The following is a 17,034-nucleotide window of genomic DNA, read 5'->3' as shown; positions in this document are numbered from 1 at the left end:
GTAAACACCCGTGATTTTATTTTGAACGTAGAAGAGAAAAATAACACATTGATTCCTGTTAAAAGAGGACCTAAGTAGTCATCTCGTTGGTTGAAGAGTTAGGAGGAAGGTCTTGCTCTTCTACAAACCGTGCCCCAGCTGTGCGTTCTAGTTTTGCATTAAACACCTGCAAGCTTCTCTCTTCTGCCAAAAGCACGTGTAGGGTGGGGGAGAGGAAGCTGCGCTGTGCTCCGGTACAGAAGAACTGGGTGTTAATGAAAGAAACACAGACGTGTGACAGAGGCAAGGAGACAGGGCCAAGAGAGGCAGCGTTGCTGGAGGTTCTTTTACTTTTTTAACATAATTCTTGAGAAAGAAATATCACAAGCATGTCCTATACAACTCTGTAATTTAGGTTTTTCCTGTGTCAAGTCCCTCTTTAGCCTAGCTGCTGGTTCTTTACTCAAGTATTTCCTTGAGTAAAGAACCTGAGGAGCAAGAGCCCGGTATTGCTGAAAGGGGGGGTGGCTCGGGGGGGCTCTGATCTGCCTCCAAAGCCAGCCTTGGTCTGTTCTCAGCCTGGAAACAGGTGAGAAATGGCATGTCATTTTTGTTAACCCCCCCCCCCACATAGGTTTTCAAAATAGCTCTCTGTGTCTCTCTCACCAAAACAGACATACCAACCGAGTTGAGGTACAGCGTTTGTCAATTCTTTACTAGCAAAAGCTCAAGTTCTCCTGAAGAAGCAGTGTTTCCCATTGGGAGAAAGAGACCATGGTGGTTTACTTGATTTTTTTAGGGTTACCCAAATCCTGCTGCCTCCTTAAGTGTGTTGCACAATTCCTGTAAAAAGCCAGAACGTAGGAAGAGGAGTCAAACTGTTCTTTATAGTGGTTGCACTGAGGCAAAGCAGTTCAAAGGGCAGGGTTTTGTCTAAAATGGAATTAAGTGTCCAAGTTAATTACTCCATACTTGAAAACTCCTGACTAATAATTTCCTTAAATCTGGATTTTTGGCCCCAATTCACCATGGTGCTTCATTTTTCTCCTTTGCATGGTACCTGCTGTCTACAGTGCTAATGTGGAGATGGGTCTTATTTCAAGGCAGGGTCCATCGTATGCTTCACATGTTTTCGCAGTGGTGGTCAGAGATAAGGGTTTTCCAGAAAAAAAAAAGGAATTGGAAAAAGTTTCAGAAGATTTTTCAGTGCCCTGAACAGCGTGCAGTCTGATTTAACATGTTTATTTTAACTTGCATTTTGTTTGCAAAGGTATTTATTTACTTCTTTATAATCCACGTTTCTCACTGAGGCTTGAAGTACTGTTGTTAATTTTATGTCTTGATAGCAACAAGCACTTGAACTGAAATGTTTGATTAGGAAAATCAATTATGCTTTAAATTTTACATTCAAACTAATTCAAAACTTTATGCAGAAATTGCTTTTGTTTGAATAATTCTTTCAAAAATTAAAGACTACATGACCTGCACTTTCCTTATATTGTTTTATTTTATGAAGAGGCAAGCCAAAAACATTGGAAATGGTTGAGACAGTAATTATAACACACCCCAAGAACTGTGCCTGATGTGCCATACGTGTGGTTGTTCATTCATCTTGCAAAGGGAGGGGGGGGGGGAACCGCAAAACTCAACCTGAAATATACTGAGGCTGCTGTAATGGTCAAGTTATAACAATTAAAATATATTCAAAACAAATATTTATTATACAATGTACGCAGTAATAAAATTAGAAACATAGGGCCTGAATGTCAGGCTATATAAGAAACAAGCTTTTGATAAGCTATAACATTTTCCAAATACAGTTGATAAACATGTCAAATGACCAACATAAGGCGTTGTGCATTTTGGCCCTAGGGCCTTCCTCAGCAGTCAGTAATACACGCTTTTACAAAAAACAAACCCATACATCCAGAAAACAATATGTATCAATTCTACCTTGAGGATATTATCTGGAAATATAATGGGAATAAAGATATTTACACTCCACTCGTCAACCTCTGTCTCACTTCTGGGTTGTTGAATGGATGCCTCTTTGAGCCTGCGTAAACCCCTACAGAAAAGAGCAGCGTTCTAAGTTCACCACCTCCAGATGTTGAAAGCGGACTGGACCTGCTGAGTCTAAATGACTCGGGGTTTGGGGATGGGTGCCTGTGGTTTCGTATTTTGCAGTGCTGAATTCAAGAAGTTTTAAGTCTATTTTTTCCTCTTCCCTTTTTTTGTTTTCCCTTCCCCTCCCTCCTTTGGGAGCAGAATTACATACCCCATGCAAGATATTGCATCATCGTTTCATTCTATCATGTATCTGAACTTACAGGACAAATGGGCTATTTGATTTCAGTTACAGATTGATGATATTGGAAACTTAATATCAGGTTTGTTTGTAGATTGGAGTGTTTTTTAGGTTTAAATGTTTATTTTTGCAAAATTTAGCTCATACGCAATTTTTGCTCTATAGATGATAACACCAATGAAGAGTTTTGTGTGAGTGCAGTTACCATGTGAAGGGACCCATGGCCTGCTGTAATAATCTATATCACACCACACAATATAGGAAGTAAAAATGGTTTTGTGGTTTTCTGAAATTTTTTACAGTATAAAATATCTTTATTCCCATTATAGCAATTTTTTTAAAATCCTGTTTTTTCTATTTATATTTCCAGATAATATCCTCAGGGCAGAATTGAAACATGATGGTTTCTGAATGTATGGGTTTGTTTTTTGTAAAAGTGTGTATTATTGACCACTGAGGAAGTCCCTAGAGCCACTGGGCAGGGGGTTGGGCTAGATGGTCTGTATGGCCCCTTCCAACTCTATGATTCTATGAAAATGCATATGCTCTCATGTTGGTCATTTGACATGTTTATCAGCTCTATTTGGAAAATGCTATAGCTTATCTAAAGTTTGTTCTGACTTCTTATGTAGCCTGATATTTAAGCCCTATGTTTCTAATTTTATGATTGTGTACGCTGTATAATATTTATTTCAAATACATTTTAATTGTTACAGCTTGATGTTTTCCGGTTTTTTTGGATTTCAGATTTTTCTGCAAACCTGGGACTTTTCTTAGATTTATAGGAAGATCTGTCTTGTCCATCTACACCCCCGATATCTGGATTTAAGTATGCACATGTGGAGCAATGTTGAAAATTAGATCCATTGATGATCAGACAGCATAAGACATCCGACAATCAATGCAATAGCACTAGGATTATAGAGTTTGGAAACTGTGTAAACAAAAAAGCGTCAAAGGCATGAAATACTACAATGTAGAAAGTGGATTGCAAATTTAGAAGACAGTGCATTAAAAGCATAACGGTGCACGCAGTCAACATTAATAAACTGTGAAGCTGCCTTGTTCGCCAGATACTGTGTTCCTAGTGGCATCCATTCATTGTGAACAAATCTGTTGAAATGGAAAACTTGTGGGAAAATAACGCGCTAGGGAATTTTCCACCCTCGGTGTTTGGGGGCAGGTGGGCTTTGGACCACTTGCTGAAGTGCTGCTAAGAAGGCCACCCCTGTGTGGTGTGTGTGTGTGTGTGTGTGTGTCTGCTTATTTTTGCCAGGGGCTCATCAGAGGGTCCCCTGACTGGACTCGTGGGAACTCTCGTTCTCAAATGCTGCAGGGCTGGTTTCTGCTCACAGCATGGGGGAAGAGGGGTTTGTGCCAGGTGTTGCAGTCAGTCTGCTTGGAGTACCAGAGCAGCGCCCCCTCCCCCCCCCAGCCTGGAAGTTCCCACTCAGGACAATCGTAATTCCCAGCTCTTACAGGGACGGCGCGTGGGGCCAGGGGACCCTGGATCTGGCTGGGGTCTCGCCTTCAAGCTTCTGCCTTTGCCTTGCTGGCCAGTGTCTGCTCAATGGGCGCTTTGTACAGGGGTTCAAAGAGAAACGGCAGAGCTGCTCTCCGAGGCGGCGGTCTCCAAGGTGTCCCATAGAGGATGTGCCTCCCCGTCTCTCTCTCTCTGGTCTCTCTCTTGTTTTGCTGAGTCAAAAGGGGAAATCTTTGCTTGGGTGTCCTCTGCTGACAACATGAAAAAAAGGCCTGCTTTGTTTGCTTTCTCTCTAGGTTTGTCCTTCTCCAAACTGGATATCAAACGACTTTCCGCCTTCTGGAATGGCAGCGTCTTGCCAGCCCTGCAGTGCGGGCCTTACCCATTGTCACCTGCGCAGGATTGGCAGCCGAGCTTCTGTTTCTGGCATTGCGGATGTCATCCAGTAAGTGATCTCATCTCTGGCTGGGCCCTGCGTGAAATGGGGTGCTGGCGTTGGTGGTCTGATCCAGCGGGGCCTCGCTCACGTTTGAGGCTGCACCTGGTCTTGCGTTCTGCTCCCAGTGCGAATGCTCCTGTCTGGCTGCGCTGCTGGTTTGGTTTGCTGTGCTGGACTCCGTTGCTGCTTCCTTGTGTGTCCTGTGCTGGCTTTCCTGTCTGGCAATAAAAAGAGTTTTTGTTTGTTTGTGCTGTGCAGCCTCCTGTTGCTTTTATTCAGAAATGCAGTTGGCAAATTGAGTTCCTGTGCTCCTGGTGACGTCATTGGGGGTAGAACCACAGGGCTGGAATGGACCAGGAAATTCACAGCCGTCTCCCCGCTCACCTCCTCCGGTGCCCCAAAGAAGGCACAAAATCTGCAGGACCCCTGGCCAATCTGGCCTGCAGGAAAATTCCAAAACGGAGACCAGGATTACCCTGGGCGTGTAAGAAAGGGCCACAGCAGCCGAGCACTGGCTCCGCCCTTCACGCCCTCCCTCTGCCCCACATGAGCTCCTCAACCCTTCTCCAAATTAGCCCCAATACTTCTCCCCACATTTTTCTTGGTGGCGGCAGGGGCAAGCTCTTCGTGTGCAGATGGCCGTATTTGAACGTGCAGACACATTTCAAAGCTACAACTGGTGTTTGTCAAATCCCAGCGTGTGCACGTCTGTTGAAACAGGCCCACGAGCCCTTTGCGCGTGGTGGTGCACGGAGCTGTTCTTTACACCCATGCCGCTGAAGCGTCACTGGTGAAGCTGCCTGTGCTGTGGATGTTAGGTTTTTGCATGTCTTGTGATTTGGGAAATTCGAATAAGGACCAAACCGGGATGGGGCGGGAGATCCATGTGTTTCTGCCCTCCTGTTCATGTGTAAAGTGTGTGGGGGTGATCTCTTGCTGAAAATGGAGTGCAAGGGGGAGCTAAACCAGCCCTGCCTCCCCTGGCTGTGTCTCATTTTTTGAAGCTGTGTTTCTCCCAGCCTGGTCCTAAGTGATCCAGAATGGAAGAAAAAGCAACAGAGCAGAGTGTGGTGGCGAGGTGGGCAGAGTTTGGCTGTCACGTTCTTGTTCTACATGACTCTGGTCAGGCCTGTTTTAGGTGAGTAGCCATGTGGGTCTGCAGTAGAACAGCAAGATAGGGAGTCTAGGGATCCCCTTCCCCCAGTGAGGGTGGGGGGTCCCCATATTCTCCCCCCCTACTGCTCACCTGGCTGGTGGGAGGAAAGACAGGGAACAGGCCTTTGAAGCGCACACCTGGGGCCGGCGCAGCACCTCATTGATGTCGTCAGAACGCCCTGGGAGTGCGCTCCTGTGCTTTGCAGCGGGCTGATTTGGGCCCCCAAAGGACCGGATTGGGCCCAGTTGGGGCCCAAATTGACCTGCAGCACAGCACGCATGGCGCTCCCCAGCTTTGTGCAATGACGTCACTTCCTGGAAGTGATGTCACTGCACCAGCGAAGTGCATGTGCACGAGGAGTCTCCCACTGGGAGGGTAAAGGGACCTGGTAATCCTATGTGTGTCCAGTGGCACCTTAAGAGACCAACAAGATTTTCAGGGTCTGAGCTTTCAAGAGTCAGAGCTCCCTTCTTCAGACATTGGGCCAGGCACTCCTCTCGGCCCCAGCTCTATTACGGGGATAGTAATCCAGGGGGGACTGATGCTAGTTCTCTCGTGATCCAGACTCCTTGCCCTCCCTCCCCCCATTTCCCTCAGTCCTATCCTAAAGTGGGGAAGTGTAGGCCTGCAGGGGAATTGAGGGTCAGGCCTCTTGGCCTCAGGTGTCCTTGAGGCCTACAGGCCCAGGATCATGTCAGGCCTTGAGAGAGGCTCCCTGTGGATCCATTCTGCTAGCAGTGGCACTTTCTCTGACAGAAGATGCCGCCTTCTGATGCATCTCATTTTGTACCTGGAAGGCTCCTTCCGCTGGAGGAAAGCACCCCTCTCAAGCGGAAGGGGTCCACAGGGTCTGTCTCTGCAGCTCATCATTTCTGGTTGGAACTAGACATGCCACCGTCTCTTCTTCCCTGTTGTTGGTATTTGGTGATGCAAAGCAGGTGTGGCTGCCCTGTGGTGCTGTGTAAGCCTGATGACCACATTATCATCTCATGGCATGTTGCGCATTAAGAACATAAGAGAAGCCATGTTGGATCAGGCCAGTGGCCCATCCAGTCCAACACTCTGTGTCACATATTGGCCCAAAGAAACAAGTGTCCTCAGGAGGTCTGCCAGTGGGGAAGGGACACTAGAAGCCCTCCCACTGATTGCTGCCCCCAAACACCAAGAATACAGAGCCTCACTGCCCTAGACAGAGTTCCAGCTATACCTTGTGGCTAATAGCCACTGATGGACCTCTGCTCCATATGTTTCTCCAATCCCCTCTTGAAGCTGTCTGTGCTTGAAGCTGCCACCACCTCCTGTGGCAGTGAATTCCATGCGCTAATCACTCTTTGGGTGAAGAAGTACTTCCTTTTATCCGTTCTGACCTGACTGCTCAGCAATTTCATTGCGCAATGTGACGGGGCGGGGAGAGGTGGCTGTGTGGGGCCTGCCTATGATGTTCAAGTTTTGTTAAGCTCTTTTTTGTTAAAATTTTAAATGTAAGGGGGCAGAGGGAGTGTACATAGTTCATAACTTTATAACCCTTTTTTCCTGCAAGTTTCGGGAAGACTGTAACACTGATTGGCAGAAAGAAAGACGTCGTGGACTATTTCCTCAGCTGTGCCACCCCAAGAGGAAGCGATTACATGTCCCGCATTCATGCCCGCGTGATTCGGACTCGCATCTATGAGCTCGTGGACTCCAGCTTGTCAGGGGTGTACGTCAATGATGTCCGGATCCGTGGTGAGCGGTGCTCCTGGCAGAAAGCGAGGCGGTCGGGTCGGGTCAGGTCGGCATGCAGACCGCTGGTGCCGTGCTACTGTTTGCTGCCAGCACAGAAGGGTCTTGCTTGGGGTTCCCCAAGCTCTTGCGTGATGAATTATCTAATTGGTTTCCAATTAAGGGTCTGTATGATTCAACTGGATGACAGTTGTTCCTGTTAGCTGAGCATCAACAGAGACCTAATCCGATCGATAGAAGATAAGATACACCGACAGAGAACTTACCTTTATAGTACAATGAGGTATAACGGGTCTGAGCGTTTGATCAGAGCCATTAGAAAACTTCCTCTGAGTTAATAACTTTCATTGAAATAAGACATAACTCTTTATTAGGCAAGAACCTGAAAGTTAAATACAAATGCTAATTAACCCAGTAGCTACAGAAAACGCGTATGCGATAAAAGTCAAATCTCTAACATTTCTCAGACTTAATTAAATGCCTGAAGTTTAAGGCAAATCAGGCTTAAGCATGTGTGCACACAGAAGTACCTCACCTCCATCTTCTCTGACAGAGCCATCAACGGAAGCCTCGTTTGCCCATAAGGTGGCACTTTTTGTAGAGAAATTGACTGTCAGAAACGATTGTTCTCTAGGTACACTGGTTGAGCCCTAAAACGATTGTAAGATGAGCAAGCCAAGTGCTCTCAAAATACATCTTGATAGTGTTGATTAATTTCTCAAGCAAGATTAAAAAGCCACAACTTGCCACTTGTTTGAGATTAAAAGAGCAATTAGTATTTCTTTAACTACGTCAATGAACTGTCAGGGTTGCCAGCTGCTGAACTCGGCAGAGGCCGTGAGAACTACATAAGAACACATGATTAGCTAGAAGGTCTGTGGTTTCAGCTCGGATATGTGAGACGCAGAACCCTTTGCAGGCCAAAGAACTTGCCTGCTGCTCAGAATCAAGCTGAAACTTGCCCGGAAGTGGTTTCTCTTTCACCTTTGGCCCATCGGAAGCTGCCCCTTCCTCTCTTCGTTGCTTGCAGGCCTGATTTCCCATGTGCATTTATTATTTGCAGAGCATGCCCAGAAAGCCTTTCCAGGTTGGCTACACAAGAAGAAACCCTGAAGCTTGAGACTGCTGGGTTGGCTCTGACGTTTACTAACTGTTTAGGAACGTGGGTGGGCGGGGGGGTTGGTGGTGCAAGAAGGAAAGAGGGCCTGTTTTTTAAAAAAACCTTTCTTTCTGCCTAGGCAGAGTGGTCTTGCAGGAGGGAGATACTGTTACATTTGGCCATCCCGCCTGGCAGAGCGTAACCCCTGGAGCCCGTGCCCGGCAGCCAAACTCGCCATTTTACTTCCTGGTATGATGCTTCCTTCCTTCCTTCCTCTTGTGCCTTGAGTGTTGCAGGGGTGAGTGCTGCTGCATTTGTCATGTGTGGCCTTGGAAGCAGAGCTGTGGTCCTCTGCTAATGCAGGCTCTGCTTCAGTCCTCCTCCTTCCAGGTGGTTGGCTGTATCCCCCCCTCCTCTCCAAGTGAAAGTTTAGGGACCTTCTGATAACTGGGGAGCATTGCTTATGGTGGAGAGCAGCTCCATAGCTCTTCCTGGAAGGGCTGTCGTGTAGCCTGTGCAGGTGCAGCGTGTAGAGGGTGCTGTAGGCGCCCCAGCCCTCCACTCCCACAGTGTTTAGAGGAAGAGAGCTGACCGGCTGCCACCCCGAGCAGCAGAGAGGCAGGCAGGCATGGCTGGGGGTGGAGAAGCAGCCGAGAGGCTGGAGGGAATGATGGGCCTGCCACGGCACCTGTGAGGAGCAGGAGAGTTTTTCTGCCTTGGCTCGGCAGCTGCCCTCCTGCAGCCATGAATCGTCTGCTGTGACTCGCCAGCTCAAGGGGCCCCATTCTTGGTTGTGTGTGAGTGAGAAACACAAAGCAGTCTTCTGCTGCACCATTTGTGAGATCTCTGGCATGCAAGGCATGTACTTGACCGTGGAGCTCTGGTCCATCTTCATAAGAAGCTCAAGCTGCTTATATATTTAAAAAGTGCTCCAGTTGGAAAGGACCAACACCTGCCCTGCTAGGGATTCAGTGGATAGGTGTGGCCTTGTCCACGTTTGTATGAATTCTGTGCTTGTGCTGGCAGCAGATGATACCTGCTGGTGAGTGGATGGCCCATCTCCCTAGGATGTGGTTCCTGATCAGCCCGTGGGGCTGGACAATTTGCGGTATTCAAAACTGAAACGACATCGGCAGATATTCTGGGTGTCTCCTCGCAAGCACAGCAGATTATTTACAGGGATCCCTGCTCCTCTTTTTGAGCTCTGACTTGGAAATGGACTTGATACAGGTAGCCTTTGTTCTTTTTCAGTTTGAACATTGCCACTGCAGCATGGATCAGATGCAAAGTCTGCAAGGAGAGGTAAGAAGCTTGTCCCAAAAAATAATGCAGGAAGGAACTATTTCAGACTCCTGCCTCCTCCACTTGGGGTGTAACAATCGTGGGTACAAAATACCCTGTACAACGGGGTGGAGGCAGGGTTGGCTAACTTAGCAAAGGGAATCTTAGCAGTTCTGTTCGGATGCTCTGGAACGTCTCTCTTCTGCCTCTGCAATATTGTGGACTGTGGCAGTTTGGAAGCAGGATGTTGGCTGATGTGCCTGGGAGGCTGCGTGGATTGGCGTGGAGGCAGCGTGTCCCTGCTCTGTGTCTGACTAACCCCTACCCTTCGGGGTGGAGAGAAATTTGCCCCAGTCCAGTGGGCAGGGTTTTCCTTGCGTTGCCTGGTCTGTTTGCTCCTCGTGTGCCTCCCTGCTGAATGTGGCGGCACATGCTCTGCCTAGGTGCCTGAGGCTTCCTGCAGTGCAAGAATGCTGCTGAGGGGTGGTGCTGGTCCTTGTCGCCAAAGGCTAGGCTGGTGAACTTCAAGCCCATATCCTGAGTGATAAATAAATCGATACGTTGGCCCCAGAATCCTAATTAAAGGATTCCATGTTTGGGCCGTTAGCAGAGTCTGTCATTCAGCAGAGGAAGCATGATCATAGGTGGTGGGGAGCTGGTTCTGCTGGCTGGTGTGTGTGCAGGAGAGAAAATAACATAGCATACGTTTGCTTATATTTAGAAAGGAAATAAGAGTTCTTTATCATAGGAACTCCATACTCTGATAGGAAAGGAGGAGAGACACATCCTAACTACCTATCTAGTCTAAGGATGGACATGGATGCAGGACAAGTCCTGCATCCATGCTCCCAAGATGGAGGGAGAAAGAGGAGAGAGGTGCTGCCTGGAACAAAGCCAGGAAGAGTGGGAGGGAGGAAGTCAGGAGGAGGAAATCCTGAGAATAGCAATCTACATACCTGACCTCTTTATCTTTCTAATTCTTTGGTTTGTCCCCCTCTGAAACCTGAGGAAAGGGATGGTGCTGAATGTTAGATATTTATGGTATTTTATATATTTTAGTTTAGTAACTTAGCAGAGTAACATAGCAGAGTAATTTAGTCAGAAGCCCGGAAAACCCCCAACAACCATTAGTCAGAAGCGTTTAAACCCTCACAAACGTGCATTAATTAATCCTCAGACAAAATTCATAGAAAGATAGAACTTACAGTTTATTGTAGCAGATTTCTCCATAGCAATATCTTCTGGTAATATCAAGGGAAAGAACCTATCTACAGAGTTACATTCACTAAGCTAATACCACGGCCTGAAAATATAGGCAGCGAGGCTGGAAGAGGATTTGTGGACAAAGAGAAGGGCTCCATGAGGAGCATGGTGGCTTTACATCTTTCTCTTAGAAGAGCATGAGGGAAGGTGTGAAATCTCCCAAGAAGCACAGAGGCAAGAGAGGAGGAGTCAGTAGGTGTTCCCACCTCAGACGAGAGTGGCAGATTGCTAGACTTATACATTACATTCAAAGAGGCATGCAGCACCCCCCCAGTGTCCAAAGGCAGGCTGAGTCGCCTATTCCAACACTGAATCCTCCTCTTCCAACATTGAGGAGAGGCTGCTAGGAGAACAGGCTGGGAAAAGGCTTTTGAGCTTTATGCTTGGAACCTGGCATGAGCTGGGAGGCCCTTCAAGGCAACAGACCCTTCCTCCATTCCATTTCCTCTCCCAAACCGGTTCGTTTAAAACGCTTGTATCCCACCTGCCTGTCGGAATCTCAGAGTGCCTTCTGAATGGTTCTACCTGGCTTTAGCAGTCTGTGCAACACCGTGTGGAAAGTACCTGTGGATTAAGGCCTGTGTGTTCACTTTTCATTCTCTTTCCCATACAGTTTCCTGTGTTGGCCGCTGCCAGGGCCTCCCAAGAAGTCAGCCTGGGTTTGGAGATGAAGGCTGTCCTACCCCGGAAGGCGTGTGCTGCACCAGGGGCCCTGCCTGCTTGTCCTGCTCTGTCTGAACAGAACGCGCACCGCGGCTGCTGCCCTCCTGCCGTAGTCTCCGCTCTGACCATGCCGCTCCCCTCGGCTGCATCCGTGCAGCCGCCTCTCTCATCTTCGCCGGCCACAGACTCTCTTCACTTGACTTCAAGTTTGCTGGAAATGCCAGATGATCCTCGGCTGGGTGCATCACCCGATTCTGCGCAAGAAGGTTCTGTTCAGCTCACTTCTGGGATTCTGAGGTCGGTTTCTCCCGAATATGCAATTCTTGAGGAGGAGAGGCCTGTCGCTGCAGCACCTTCTTCCCAAGGAGCTCTTGAAACGATGTGCGGCTCCTTTCAGGCGGGGGAAAGAGGCAGTCCTGACCCTAGGCTCTCTCCCCCAAGCACCAAAGAGCTGGGCCTTAGTGGCTCTCCGTGTGGTCAGGAAATAATGATGATGGAAGTTCATCAAAGTACTGGAGAAACGGCTAAATGTGACACACCCTGCCTTTCTGAACAAGTGCAGGACACAGAATTAATGGAAGAAGCAGCGAGTGGTGGTCAGGTGGCAGCAGCAGGTTGCTCTAAGGAGAGCAGTATAGAAGAAGGAACTGTGGAAGGACATGGCGAGCTCTTTGTGGAGAAGCTTTTACCTGAAGCTGTCCTCGGGGAAGCAGAGTGGGCAGCTGATGAGAGCATAACGGACAATTCATTTGCAAACCAAACGGACAGTCTTGATACAGAAATGCTGGAGTTGCTCTCTTCTAGCTCGGGAAGCAGAACTCCTGAGGACCTTCTTAGTGGGGAGGAGCCAGGGAGAGCCTCTCCCGCAAGGTTGACGATTGCAGAGAAGGTGGGCTCTGGGGCTCCAAACACGACTTTGCCACGTGAGATCCCAAGTGGTTGCGACACCCGTGAAGCAGACTCACAAGGAAGTGCTTCTGGGGGAGAAGGCGAGGTGGAAATGTCGCCTCCTATGAACGCCAGGTGGTTAGCAATGGAGTGCCATCTTGGCCCCAGAGACGGGGGCTCGGTCGCTCCAGAGATGGAGGGGGGCATTACCGATGACACTAGCGGCGACGAGATCTGCTATGCCGAAGTGGGAACTCAGACGGGGGACATAAAGGAGAGAGAGAAGGGTCCAGTCGTGGCACAACCTGGAGGAGAAAGGGATGCCCCTGGAACCTTGGGAGTTCTCCAGCATGATGGCAGCACGTTAAACACACACATGGCTGAGGAGACGCTTCTGCAGCAGTTACCCAAGGCTTCTGTGTTGGATTTTCCAACCCATGAGGTCAGTTCCAAGGAAGAGTTTTCCGGAGAGAGGGCTGTAACTGCTGTGGCATCCTTTGCTGTGAAGCTGGAAAACTCGTCTTCAGGAAATCTTCTGGAAACTTGCAAAGCAGACACAACGCCGGCAGCTCCTGCTTCATTTGCTGGCGTGGCTTTGGAGAAAGGGATTGCTCTCGAGGAGCCACTTGAAGCTGATCGCCTTGAACAGCCAATGGACTTGGAGGAGAAGTATTTTGAGGCATGTCCCTCTCAGAGGAGCGAGACCTTTACTGAAGGAATGTGGGACGAAGGGGGTGGTAGTGATACAGCAGCTGAAAGAGAACTGGAGCACGGAAGGACTGAACGGGCTGAAATGGACTCCACGGCAGAGGGCCCTCAGCCTGGTGCTTTCAGGCTTGACTGTGAGGGAGAGACGCCCGAAGGAGAGGGTGCTGCCCTGAGACCTGCTCTTGCATCGCTGGCTGTGTCTCCTGGTGGGGGAGAGCCTGACTCCCTACCTGGCCGTGAGAGCCAGGCCCAAGAAGACCTGGATCGTGGTGGCACCCCTGGAGGAAGTGAGCCAGAGGCACAAAGAGGGAGAAGCATGGCCCCAGCATTGCCTCCTGGGGCTGCAGCTGGAGAAGGTGACCCTGAGGACCAGCCGGAGAGACGGTTGGGTCAGCCCTCTACTGCCCTGCGAGTGAGCGGTGGCGGTGCAGGAAGCCATGGAGGGGATGCAGCACATTCCTCTTCGACTTCGGCATATGGACACGCAAGGCTGCTTCCAACTTTCCGGCTACCTGGCGACACCCTTGAAGAAGAAGGGATCCATCACTCAGAAGACATTTGCATAGATGTACCATTGTCAGTTCAAAGAAGTGAAGGAACTGAAGGGGGCATGTTGGGATGTGAAAACAGCCTCCTTTGGCCCAAGCAAGGTGACTGTGAGGATGCCCAGGATGCAGACCGGAATGACGACGTCCACGCAAGGGCCCAGGGCTGGGCTGTGGGTGCCAAGCCCATAGAAGATGCTCACGAGCATCACAAGACAGTAGCACCGGAGCAAAATGGCACCCCAGCGGAAAGACAGACTCACTGCCATGAGAGCTATGGAGTGTCTTCTGGTTGCTCAACCCACCTGGGGTTCCAGGAAGAGTCTCCTCTGCCTCAGGACAGCCAAGAGCCAGAGTTGCGTGCTGGTGAGCCCCGGGGCCTGGAAAATAGTCCCGAGCCGAAGCCCCAAGGAGCCAGTGCTGGGAAAGGGCCACTTTCCCCTGATGACCTCCCTATGGAAGGCAGTGCTGGGGAGGAAGTTTGTGAAACGGAGATGGCTGTGGAGTGTTTAGCCCCACCCAGGCCAGGAGGCTGCAGTGAAGAAGTCACTGTCCCTGAAGAGGGCGATGGGCTGGAGCAGAGCCCCAAAGGCCCACTCTGCAGGGAAGAAGAAGAAGAAAGCCGTTTGTCACTGGGCTTTTCTGCAGCTGGCTCTGGAGCTGGCTCTGGGAGCGCTCTCCCAGGAAGCACAGCCAGGCACCTTCCCAGGGAAAGCCCAGCTGTCCCTGTGGCGGCCCCAGAGTCCTCCAGCAGTGATGAGCTCAACTTGCACATATCCGACTCTGAAGCCGAAAGAGAAGAAAATGGCAGCAGCCAAGCCCACCGTGTTTCTGGCAGACAAGCCATCATTCTGCAAGAAAGAGATGCTTTAATTTCAGATTCAGCGGCGCATCTGGGTGAGGTGGCGGAGAACAGCGAAGCGTGTGGCAAATTGACTGCGCGGGGTCCGCGTGAGGCTGCCCGCCAAGAAACTGACAAGGCTGCGAGCACTTTGGAACAGCAGGACCCGTCCCCTTGCGAACCTTGCTGTGGCCTAAGCAGCAGCACGCTGGCTCTGCCTCAGGCTTCTGTTGCAGACATGGCTGTTGGTGAAAAATCACCACTTTTAGGGCAAGCTGCAGCAGTGGCTGAAGAACTAGAGGACCAGGCTGTTGAAGGGACAGAACTCGTGCCTCTGAACCTTTCACGTGTTTCTGGAAAAGATTTGTGTCCCTTAGAAAGCGATGCCAAACTTGGGACAGAGGTGCAAGCCCCAGGTGGTGGTCCTGGACTGCCGGAAGAGGTTGGTTCTGAGCTTCTTGAAGACTGTGGGCTTCTGGATAGCAGGTTTGCCAGACAGCCAGGAGGGGGGACTCTTGAAGCTGGAGAAACTCACGGGGAGCGTCTGCAAAGTGAAACCCCAACCAGTGTCTGTGTGGGGAAAGTTGATCATGCCCAGAAGACAGGAGGGAAAGCACTGTTACGCTTGAAGCCGGGAACGGAAACGCGGCGGCCCCAAGAAAATGCAAGCCAATCTGAAGAGGGTCCGGGATGTGGTGACGAGTCAGAGAATTCAGAGTATGGCAGGAGTCCTTTTCCAGAGGAAGAGGAAGAGGAAGAGGAAGGCTGTTCCTCAAGAAAAAGGCCTTTCGGTGAAGACCAGGGGCTTGGGCTGCTGGATTCAGAACATGCTTCTCGCGGTCCAAAGAGGCTCTGCCTGCTGGGTTCTGGGTCCGACTTGCACTCGTCCGCCCAACTGCTCACTGCCCCCCTTGATTTAGAGCGGCGTCAGGACCAGTGCGGCAGAACTATAGAGAAGTTTGTTGAGCAGTATAGCAACCAGATAACGCTGCACTCTGACGAGAAGGAAGAGAAGAATACGGACAGCATTGCCCAGATAGTGAGAACTTACTTTAACAGGGTACCTGGCCCCGCGGAACCAGCGGGTGAAGATCTGGAAGCAGAAATGTCTGCACTGCCCCATGAAGTAGGAATTTCTGAAGAGACGGATTGTAAGTCTGCAGCCAGGTCAGAGGCGGAGAGAAGGTCAGCCGGTGAGGAGCGAGATCCATCTCTAAGACTAGATGCTGAGCCTCAAGTGAATCGGGTCAAGCCCTGGGATCCCTCCCTGGATGAGCCAGGCTCGTCTGCACGTGCTGTCTCCCATTCTTTGGGCTCCCATACTCAACAACCAAGCCAAGAATTGGCACACGATGTTCCTGAAAGTGTGTGGAAAGCTTGCTTATCCGAGGAGGAAGAATTTCAGTCCAGCATTAATTCAGTGTTAAAACATTCTCCGTCGAATGCTCCTGGTGCGTCTCCTGAGAGGCAGTGTGTGCAGGAGCCCTGTGGAAAGAACATGGACTTGGTTTTTTCTGATATCTCCAATAGTTCAACAGAGACTGAACACTCTGAGCTTTTCCCAAAACCAGAAAGCAGGAGCTCTTTTGGAACGGGAAGTGGACAGCTCCATGAAATGCTTTCTGAAGCTGCAGAGGTAGACTGGCCTTCAGGGGGGTGCTGCTCCCCTGAACCCGCTGACATGGACTGGCGTAAGGAGGACAGAAGCGCACCCTCTGACATGCGTGTGTCATCTTCTGAAAGCGTCCTGACTCCCAAAGGGGAGGTGCTGGTGGAACCCGGAAGTCATCTTGATGCCGTTGGAGAGAACGCTGACGCGCCTGTTCTTCAGCAGGCAGATGGTACGTTTGATGGGGAAGAGAGCCATAAGGCTCCCGACACAGAAGCCTCTGAATGGGTCACATCCTGCACAAGTGACCCAGTTGGGGAAACCAGAGAGGACCCGGATGAGAGCACTAGTAAGATGCAAATAGAAGACGGCACTTTCCTCCGAAGAAGCCATGAAGATCCCCCGTCCCAAGGTAAAATGTGGTGGCACATGCTAGGGTGGAGAATGTGCAGCTGAGCATGGTGTGCTGGCAGTGCCCTCATCTCAGAAACTCAGGAGTTGAGAGTCCTGTGTGACTGTTGTGCTTTCCTCTGGAAGCTTGTTTTGTGGGGGTGCTTCGGGTTCTTTTGCGTGCTTTTTGCCCTCCCCAGTCTCTTGAAAGACAGTTCCTTGGGTCCCTTCTCACAGAACTGGCAGTCAGGATCTGTCTTGCTGGTTAAGGCTTGCCTCGGTGCCACGCTTCCTGCTACATTCTTAAAAGTTAGCCTGCAGGTGACTTATCGCACCTTGGCAATTTTGAGCTGTTGTGGTCCAGGGATGGCTCGCTTACCTGCTGCCCCTCCCTGTTTCCACACTCCCGGCAGCAAGGCCAAATAGGCGAGGAGCTTTTCCAGAGATCAGGCTTAGAATTTTCAAAATATAAAAGAGTTAATAAATAAAAAAAATACACAGAGTCTATTCAACCATTTCAGACTGAGTAAAGGAGCAAAAAAAAGGTGAAAACGTGCATTCCCCTTTCCCTACACTCAGAACTTCCCCTAATCGATGTTTAATTAGGACAGAAGCACCTTTAGGACCAACCAACTTCACTGTAGCATAAGCTTTTGAGAA

At 49.8% G+C, this 17,034-nt stretch overlaps 1 protein-coding gene across 1 annotated transcript in view; it reads left to right on the top strand.

Moving 5' to 3' along the window:
* The window catches only part of LOC129334028 (uncharacterized), a 64,299-nt gene that overhangs the window by 6,957 nt on the left and 40,308 nt on the right, over positions 1-17,034 (top strand). The window contains exons 3-7 of the mRNA XM_054985952.1: positions 4,067-4,215; positions 6,906-7,090; positions 8,326-8,435; positions 9,438-9,488; positions 11,344-16,396. Of these exons, the coding sequence (XP_054841927.1) occupies positions 4,067-4,215; positions 6,906-7,090; positions 8,326-8,435; positions 9,438-9,488; positions 11,344-16,396 (5,548 nt within the window). The remainder of the gene's footprint in view (positions 1-4,066; positions 4,216-6,905; positions 7,091-8,325; positions 8,436-9,437; positions 9,489-11,343; positions 16,397-17,034) is intronic.

This window comes from Eublepharis macularius, chromosome 7, assembly GCF_028583425.1.
Source record: "Eublepharis macularius isolate TG4126 chromosome 7, MPM_Emac_v1.0, whole genome shotgun sequence".
Lineage (NCBI taxonomy): Eukaryota > Metazoa > Chordata > Lepidosauria > Squamata > Eublepharidae > Eublepharis > Eublepharis macularius.
This window is presented reverse-complemented; position numbering and strand designations above follow the sequence as displayed.